The sequence below is a fragment of the Mytilus galloprovincialis genome, chromosome 8 (genome assembly GCF_965363235.1).
Source record: "Mytilus galloprovincialis chromosome 8, xbMytGall1.hap1.1, whole genome shotgun sequence".
NCBI classification, from domain to species: Eukaryota; Metazoa; Mollusca; class Bivalvia; order Mytilida; family Mytilidae; genus Mytilus; species Mytilus galloprovincialis.
Genome location: NC_134845.1, coordinates 48393124 through 48403203, shown reverse-complemented (window position 1 = coordinate 48403203; position 10080 = coordinate 48393124). Strand labels below are relative to the sequence as shown.

The following is a 10080-nucleotide window of genomic DNA, read 5'->3' as shown; positions in this document are numbered from 1 at the left end:
TTTGTCCAGAATTGTGCTTACACTTTGATTTAACTTACAGCTGATTTCATTTAGTGTGTAGGGAAAGGTAGAATCCTTGGTTAGCTAGCTTGTTAGCTGAACCGTGAAGTCATTGTTAGGTTAGGTAAACTACCCTCCGGTCCTTTGATAGTAGACTAGTCAGACATATAACAAATCGATCTGTCTGTAAGACTAGATTACTATGAAAGGACTTAGGAGGGTAGTATACCTTACCTTATAATTACTTCATGGTTCAGCTAACAAGCAAGCCTACCAAGGACTCTACCTTTCCCTACACACTCAATGAAATCGTCTGTAAGTATCAAATTACTGTATTAAATGAACTAGTCCCAAGAAATGGAATTTCAGTAAATTTTTTAAATGTTGTTTGCTATTTTGTTAGTGTAGAATTAGATAAGTTTATTATCATTATTTGATTGAATCTTGCCGTTTTATATTGTGATACACAAAAAATTGTACATATGCAACAAATTTAAATTATTAAAATATAATTGTAAAACTATTTTTGTTTTTGTTTTATTTATATTTTGTATTGTATATATAGTGTAAATATAAAAAACGAAGATGTGGTATGATTGCCAATGAGACAACTATCTACAAAAGACCAAAATGACACAGACATTAACAACTATAGGTCACCGTACGGCCTTCAACAATTAGCAACAGGATGTAACATACATATAAATGACAGTGTAACCCGGTCTGATTTGCAGACAGAAGAGGACTTTAGATAAAAAAAATTAGACTTCCAATTGACATTCAAGCGCAAACATTATAGCCCATTTTAGCACCAAATTAGCCTGTTGACTCTTAATTATTATCGGTATCCTGTTTCAACAAAAACATTCCCAGTAGAAGAAAATACTTAGTTTTAACAATATTTATTAATGAAAAATTGAAAGATAAAATAGTACAATGTCATATAATTACGTGAAGTTAAAATACTTGTGTATGTCTGGTTCAACTTGGAAATAGATTAAAAAAGAAGAATGTGTTCATAGTTTATGGATGCCCTACTAACACTATCATTTTCTATGTTCAGTGGATCGTGAAATTGGGTGAAAAATCTCTTATTTGGCATAAAATTTAGAAAGATCATATGATAGGGAACATGTGTACTAAGTTTCAAGTTTTTTTGACTTCACCTTCATCATAAACTACCTTGACCAAAAACTTTAACTTGAAGCGGGACGGACAGACCAGAAAACATAATGCCCCACTACTATTGTAGGTGGGGCACGCATAAAAAAAAAAGTTAAATTAATATGCGTTGGATTCCACTCCAATATTTTCAGAGTAATAAGATCCAGACAAAATAAAATGATGAAATTGTTTTACATTTTCCAATCTAATTAAAATTAAATCTCTAGAGATTAAATTAGATTGTACATTTTCCAACCTTTTACTGGTTTCTCTCCTCTATGTTTTTTACTCACTGTTGCATGCAGTATGTTGACTTATAGTTGCTAACATCTTGGTAATTTGTTCTGGTGTTTTTTGCCTCTCAGGCACAACTTCTTATTTTACTAATATATATTGGAACTGTCAAAATGCCTGGTGTTTGTTTGGATACTGCATTTACTTAATTTTTGTCGAGTCTGCGACTTTTGTTGCAGAAAGCTCGACATAGGGATAGTTATGCAGCGGTGGCATTAGCTAACTTCTTAAAAGCTTTATATTTTTAGAAGGTGGAAGACCTGGATGCTTCATACTTTATATATGGATGCCTCATATTACGAAGTTTCGGTCAGTCACATGTCCAATGTTCATTACCTCATTTTCATGGTTCAGTGACTACTGGGAAAAAAGTTGATATTTTGTTATGTTTATTTCTCTCTTATTAGGAGTAATAGGATAACTATATTTGGTATGTGCGTACCTTGCAAGTTCCTCATTCCCTTCAGACATTTTTCACTTGATCTCTACCTCATTTTATGGATCAGTGAACAAGGTAAAGTTTTGGTGGTCAAGTCCATATCTCAGATACTATAAGCAATAGGTCTAGTATATTTGGGGTATGGAAGGACTGTAAGGTGTGAATGTTTAACTGACAGGTGTCATTTGACCTTGACCTCATTTTCATGGTTCAGCGGTTATAGTTCAGTTTTTGTGTTTTGGTCTGTTTTTCTCATACTGTATGCAATAAGTCTACTATATTTGGTGTATGAAATGATTGTAAGGTTTACATGTCCACCTGCCAGATGTCATCTGACCTAGACCTTATTTTTTCATCGTTCAGTGGTCAAAGTTAAGTTTTGTGTTTTGGTCTTTTTTCTAATAATATATGCCATAGGCCAACTATATTTGGTGTATGGAAATATTTTGATGTAAATTTCAGTCTCAAAGGTTTTTTTTTATATTGACCTCATTTTCAGGGTTCATTGCTCAGTGTTAAGTTTTGTGTTTTGGTCTGTTTATCCTTAACTATAAGCAATAGGTCATATATATTTGTTGTATGGAAGAATTGTAAGCTGTAGATGTCTGCCAGACATGGTTCATCTGACCATGACCTCATTTTTATGGATCATTGGTCAATGTTTAGTTTTCTTAGAAAATATAAGTGAACTTTATTTAGTGTAATGAATGATTGCAAGGTGAGTATGTATTTCTTGTTTGGTTTAAATGACCTGGATCTCATTTTCTTGAATCATGTTAAGTTTAAAGCTTTATATTTAGGACTATCGATATAATATCAATGATTAATGAAGAAGGCAAGACATTTCAGGGTGTGCGCTCTCATGTGGTATATTGAATAGAGACCATATTACCCTATACATGTCTTTTGGTTTTTGTTGTTGTTGCTGTCTCCTTGATGTATAACCCACATCTTTTATTCATGTCATCTCAAAGGATGAGGAAGATAACAACGACAAGTCACCATTAGACCTTCAACAATGTGCAAAACTCAAGTAGTATAATAAGCTTGAAAACACACTACAACAAGATAACCAAGGTATCACATACATACAAAAATAAGAAGCTGTGGTATGTTTCATGTGTTTGCCAATGACACAACTTTCCAAAAGAGACTAAATAACACAGAAATTAACCATAGGTCACCATACAGCCTTCATTCAGACATGATTCATGAACTAAACACATTGCATCCTTATTTTTGCATTTATGAATGATAAAATCTCCCTATACCTGGTAACACCCAAAGTAAAGTAACAGAGATTATTTATTGCTGTTCTTCATCCAAATCACAGTAAGGCCATTTAAACACTTGCTTATTACAGGTTTTTAATTTTATTTTCAGGCTCAGCACACTGGCAAATTATTCAAGTACACTGTAACATTTCAAAATTGCACATTTAAGGAAGTACACCACTAATTCATGGTCCCATTGCTTTCTATGTTAAATTCCTCCATTTCAAGCAGGCACACCTCTTTTGTTTCAAGTTCAAATAAAGTGGCAATCATTGCATTTCAAAGCAACACTTTATGGTGTCTTGCACTGAAAAAATTAACATACCTTTAATGGCATATAAGAAAGAACTGGTTCCCAGAACTTTGGATGTACCAAAACAGGTACTTCAGATTTGACAAACAGACAAAATGTACCCTCTTTTTAAAATTTGGTGCAGTTTTTTTAATATTCAAAATTAAAAGTCCAAAAGTGTTCTACAATTATCACCAGTCCTTCAGCTTTCATTTGATACCAAAAATACCTAAATAATCTACATATTTCTAAAGTTACACTCATGCGTAGGAACTATTTTGTGTTAAATATGTACTACTTTCTGGTATGTGCTTTCTTGGCCGGGGCCCGAATTAGTAGTGTTACACCTTAAACAATATGATTTTAATGTTAGTTATACAAAAACAAACTCGAGATTCACATATCATTAACATAAATAATTATACATTAATTTGTAGATTATCAATGGTTCCTCAAACATGAGGGAGTTTCTTGGCTACAATCTAATCCAGGTTGATAGCTCTGAAATAAGATGCAGCAGAGAGAAATCATCATGTTTTAAAGACCATTAGTAATATGTTTAGCACTATTTTCTTAGTCAATGTCAATGACGTATGTCTAAGACACCAAACTTCTGAAATGAGAAATACCCACATCCATAGAGTGAGGAGATGGAAAAAGATCTTAGAAAAAGATCCAAGGAAATTTGAGAAACAAAAATACTTATAAATCTCTGATATATACAAAGACAGTGTTTTGCTATTTAAAATCCTAAAGCATTCTAATATTTCAGAATCTAAAAGGCTGTGTACCAAATTTCAGAATCTAAAAGGCTGTGTACCAAATTTCAGATTCCACTTTCGATAGTGAAAAGATGATTTACATCCTTTTATTTTTCTTTCAATATTTTTTATTACAAAAATATTTAATTTAAAAGATCTATTAAACATTAAATGTAAGAGATAAAATGAAATACAAATAAGTCTGAATGAGCCAAAATAATTCCATAATTTCAGTATAAATCTGGCCTCAAGTGGGGAAAAGTGGTTATTCTGGAATTCAGCAAAATGAGGATCTATGTAAAAAGCTTCTATTGGCTTGACATCAATTACAATCTTTTTCATGTACCCATATTCCTCGCCTTGCTTAATCACTAATGTAAAGGACATATAGCCTGAATTGGAGGTCATGTAATTGTGAATTTCTGAAGAATAATACATTTATAAAGCTATTAAAACTAATAAATTAAAAAGTAAGTACAATTTCTTTATGAATGATTCCTGTTGCTAAAACAATTCTTCAAAACGAAATAAGTTCTTTGATTTTTCTTCATCTTGAGATGCTGGGCTTAAAATCCTCAATCTATCATCCTCCACAATAACAATCAGATTCATCATATTATCACAGATCTTTGGCAAATTGGTTCAAACTGCAAAGAAAGATAAATTGCATTAGTTACTTATTTGATTATTATACATGTATATTAATAGTCAATTTCTACGTCATTTAGTCTATTGTGGAGAGTTGTCTCATTGGCAATCATATCTTCTTTTTATATTGATGACAATAACATATTCAGTTATGTTGCAAACATAAGTTAATTCAATGACTGTCTATAGTGTGCTTCAAGGTAGAACATCTTTGTTTTATTGTTGTTCATGTTTTGTATTTTAAAAGGATTGATTGAAAAATTTATAAGTGACACTGTTGGACATTTTAGTAGTTGATCAATATAAGAATTGTGCCAGATAGAAATTAAATTTATGCAAGTGCAAGTGCACATATACCTATACTTTGGTAGATTTTGGTACATTCAATTACAAAATAAATATTGCGATATTTCACTTGTTTATAAAAGCTGCATCTAATTTTAACTTTTTAAATAGCAGTAACTTCCCTTTCAGCTCAATAATGATTCATGTCAATTCAAAGCTAAGTGTGAGAAGCATCACACAAAAACAATTTGTCAATAACTCTTGATTCAGTCATTTTACTCAATCGCTATGGAAATACCTTTATATACATCCTAACAAATATAAAATGCAAATTAACAGAGCAATAAAAATGTCTCATTATATAACTGAAAGGAGGTACATTACACTACAGGGAGATAACTCAATAATAATCATCTTGTTTTAATAACATTCTATTGCTAAAGAAATATTTAGCTTCTCAATAATCAAATTTAGTGTTCGTCAAACTGTAATATATCCAATGAAATTTTTCCGAAGTGTGTGGTTCAATTTTTTTTTTTAATTTTGTCAATTGTTCAAAGAAAATATTTTGTAAAAATTTGATGAAAATTAAACCAGCCAAATTAATTTTAGTCAAGATGTTAGATACCACCTTAAATTGCAACAAACTAATACAACTGTAGAGGTGTATCTCATATGTAAATATAATTTCAGCATAAAATTCAAGTATTTATCTTGACATTTTCTATTATTTGAAATTTAACATAAATCTTACCTAAAATTATTATCATCATCCAACATTATCATAAACATTGTACATAACATCCTTAGTTACTTCAACAGCCAAAAACAAAGCTCCTGATGATGGGAAAGTCCTAAGTAAACATGGTCCTAATCCTTTATACAGCGCTCGTATACCTGTAATAAAAAATATAGCTTATTATAGAAAAAAATAACATGCATATTATGACAATTATCTTGCCAGTTATATTTCTATTGAGAAAGTCAACTAGGAGTGACCTAAAGCTGTTATGGCATTCAAAATCAATATGTAAAACCTTATTGATTTATTTTCAATTTGGTGACTTTCCCCGAGTTTCAATTTATTTCAACAGCTTCTGTTGTTTCAATATCGTTCTTTACATTCTTAAGGTATTAGTATATATTTTCATGGATTTCATATGTATGGGTGAACCATGAATTCATTGGTTCAAGGAAAAATTCCTATCAAACAGTCTTTTATGCAGAATTTGTCAAAATCACAAAATTCAAGTTTTTAAAGAAAATACAATTTTACCTGGTAAATGGTACACACAAAAAGAAATAAACCCATCATATCAAATTTTATTAAATACCTCATGTTACATCTAATAAAAAATTCAGGTATATGCCATCAAGAAATTTTTCTGAGCTGTGGTAATATGTATGCTAACTTAAGATAAATTATGTAGTAGGTTGCTTTTTCATTGACAATTACCCTACATCTTCCTTTATTTTTTAATAAACAATATTACCTTCTTCCCTATGGATCTGTAGGAGTGTCTTGAAAAATGAAGGAGCAGCCTTTCCCACGGTACTATTAACCTGTATCCTAGATTTGACAACATCTGTTGGAAATATAGATGTCCATAGTGCTATACCCCCTATACCACCAGCTAACATAGTCCTCAATGTACCTGAAGATAAGTTCCAATTGCAAATTAATAGTAAGCATTTTTTTTTTTATTGAATTCTGTAAATTCAGAAGTTTTTGCATGCATTTATTATTGCAAATTTGTCATTTAAGTCTAAAATGCCATTTTAATTATTGCCATATTGAGAAAACTCGTGTTTTATTATATAATAAAAATTCAAAATGTGAGTTTAATTTTTAAATTACCCTGTTGCATTTTTTGCAATAATTAAAACATTGCAATAATTTCTCAATTTACTGTATATTCATCATAAACTTATAAATTTAATTTCTATAGGAATATGTTCATCAGGGCAAACTTGTTTTTTTAAAGACAAAAGATACACAATAATGCAACAAATGAAGGAATTTGTACCATAAATGACAGTACTTAGAAAGCAGTAGGTAGTTCAACAGAGTTCACGAAAAGTGTCAGTCCTTAGGATTTAACCACCAAAATATTGCATAGGACTGACACAATTTTAGTATTTTTCAATAAACTTGATAGTGAGGACCAGCAGATTTTCTTCAATGACCACCAAGGAAAAAAAGATTTCGCGAACTCTGGTTCAAACATTTATAAGATATCTAAAACTAATCAATGAAATTTTAACGATTTTTTGCATAGATAAAACAAATGTTTCCATGGTTGTATTAATTTTATAACAATTTCAAATGTTTAAATACACTGTATATATATATAGCTACAGCTAATTACCGATATCATCCTTCGTTTTTCCTTTTGGTGTAAGATAGCGTCTGCTTGCCTCATATCCTCCAAAGAAGAAGAAGTAGCCTGGTATTTCTCTAGCCATGGTACTGGTCAGGCCTTTAAACATTCCTCTGATTCCCTCAGCATGTAGAATCTCCCTTGTCAAGCCAACTGGGCCACTTACATAAATGAAAAAAAAAACATATTTTTTCTATGTCAATCATGTCCAATTTGCTAATAGTAAATGATAAAGAACTTGCATAAACTTAAAATATTATAGGTGAGGTAATTTGACAAACTATTGAACAACAAATTAAGGAACATATTCTTAATTGACTTACAAAATATAAAAGTTTATAAGAATGTATATACTGGTATATAATATCATGGAAAGCATATAGTGTGAGACACTAACCCCTCATCTTTTGTGTAAAACCCCCCGCTCCCCCTTAAAAACTAATTTTATATGTTATTGATTAATAATAATTATTTTGATTACTGTGGATTCATTACTACTGGTTAACTTTATAAAGATATAGTTGTGAGAAATTGGTCCCAGAAGTTTTGATTTTTTTGTATGGAGATGAAATTTATCAATATGATAATTATATAATACAGCCATGATTTTTTTCAATAGAATAATTAAAATCTAATTTACAAAAGAATGTACATACATTTTTAGTCTCTCTAATCCACCTTCCAATTTTCCTTGCGTGGCCATTTCCCTCATCGCCTGCAGACGACACTTTATAAGTTCTGTAGGACACAATGTAAACGAGCAAAAAAATGCAGCTCCACTTCCTGCCAGCGCATTTTCAAGCGGATTTAAATGTTTGATTTCGTGTTTTCCAACACTTAACATAACAAGCTTTTGGCAAACTCCATAGAAACAAAATAAAACTGAATTTTCTGCAATGTTTGCTGTGAGCGCTGGCATAGTCCCAGCATATAAACCTCTAATTCCATCTTTTCGAAATGTTTGAAAGAAGCAATCAAAAGCATTTTTATATAGAGTTGGAAATGTCTGCATCTTTACCTTGACTGTGTCTAGTGATTGTCCCACTACGACATTAGCAATCCCTCCTGAAATTAAAAATAATGATTGTACAATAAATTTTATAATCTATATTATGATGATTATATAAAAGATAGTTATGATTCTTAATCTCCCTACCCCTAAAAAAACAAACCAACATAAAATACTGTATTAAAACAAATATAGCTACTAGCTGGAAACATCATTTCCAGAAATGTTTACTAGTCATAGTCATATTTTAAGTTTCAAGTTAATGTGACCAAAAACTACATTGTCCTTTTTTAGCTGACCATGCAGTGAGTGTTTTGCTTATTGTTGAAGGCTGAAAAGTGACCTATTGTTGTTTAATTTTTATGTTAGTTGGTCTCTGATGAGTTGTCTCATTGTCAGCTATACCACATCTTCTTATTTTTATATTGTACCTTAAACTTGATATGGGACATGCTGACTGATGGACACATGGACCAGTAAACATTTACAATGTCTCTCTATTTTTTAAAGCAGAACAGAAAAACAGATTATTATTGCTGTTCTTTATCTTGACAATTTCTTGAAAGACTTCAATGATGAACACAAAAACTGTTATGTCACTGGACTAATATTACAATGGATTCCGACCTCCATTACCAACTCCACCCAAATTTAAATGCTATGTGGCAAACTTTTACTGTAGCTTCACTAGTAACATTTTGTGTTTTTTTTACACATACCATTACATCCAGCAACAAAATCTATAATGGCATCAGCAGCTGGATTTCTCTTAAACCTTGGTTTATCATGATCATGATGGTCAGGTATATCTACTATTGGTACTGTATCAACTATGGCTATATGTGGACGCTGGTCAGCCATGTCTTCTAAAAGTAAATAGATTATTTATTGTTACAGTAAATTAAAAACAATTGGGATGTTTTTATATTAATTTGAAATATGCAACTGTATTAGACTCACGTCAACTGAATTCATAATTTTCCCTAATAAAATGTATATAGTTGCTTTCATTAAACTTCCATATTTTTGCCAGTAATTAAAGATTACCAATAATAAAGGCACCATATGTCTGATTTTAAAACAGAAAGTTCAATTTGGAGTTACAATCTAGACATTTAGATACATGTATCATGTTAAATCTTCCCAAGCATAGTAAACATGGTAAAGTTGTGAATAAATCAAACAGAAAAAAATCAAAGATCTGCAAACAACATTCAATTCTCATAATGCATGTAATGAAAAACAGTAAAAAAACGTGTATGACATGTTACAAATATTAACCAGGCTTCAGATATTTGACTAATGGATCCAACTGAGAAATATTCATACATGACATACCATTAAATGGAAGACCCCAAAGAAATTCAATTTACTACAGAAAAATGTGAGAGAAATGAGATCAGGTTAACATGGTTAATCATGTAAATAAATGTGATTTGTATATTCAGAAATATCTGATTGTTTACAGAAAAATCAGCAACTTAATACATGCTTTTACTTTTAAAAAAATATCTACCAAGAACTGTTTTTGGG

General features: G+C 30.9%; 1 protein-coding gene across 1 annotated transcript; it reads right to left on the bottom strand.

Moving 5' to 3' along the window:
- Positions 1 to 4737: 4737 nt before the first annotated feature.
- LOC143042095 (mitochondrial ornithine transporter 1-like) lies at positions 4738 to 9424 on the bottom strand. The gene is made up of 6 exons (XM_076214342.1): positions 9267 to 9424; positions 8195 to 8603; positions 7527 to 7699; positions 6651 to 6812; positions 5912 to 6054; positions 4738 to 4871 (listed from the first exon to the last, which is right to left on the bottom strand). Exons 1-5 carry the CDS (start codon positions 9406 to 9408, stop codon positions 5927 to 5929), a joined length of 1014 nt encoding a protein of 337 aa, XP_076070457.1. The 5' UTR covers positions 9409 to 9424; the 3' UTR covers positions 4738 to 4871; positions 5912 to 5926.
- Between the last annotated feature and the right edge of the window lie 656 nt (positions 9425 to 10080).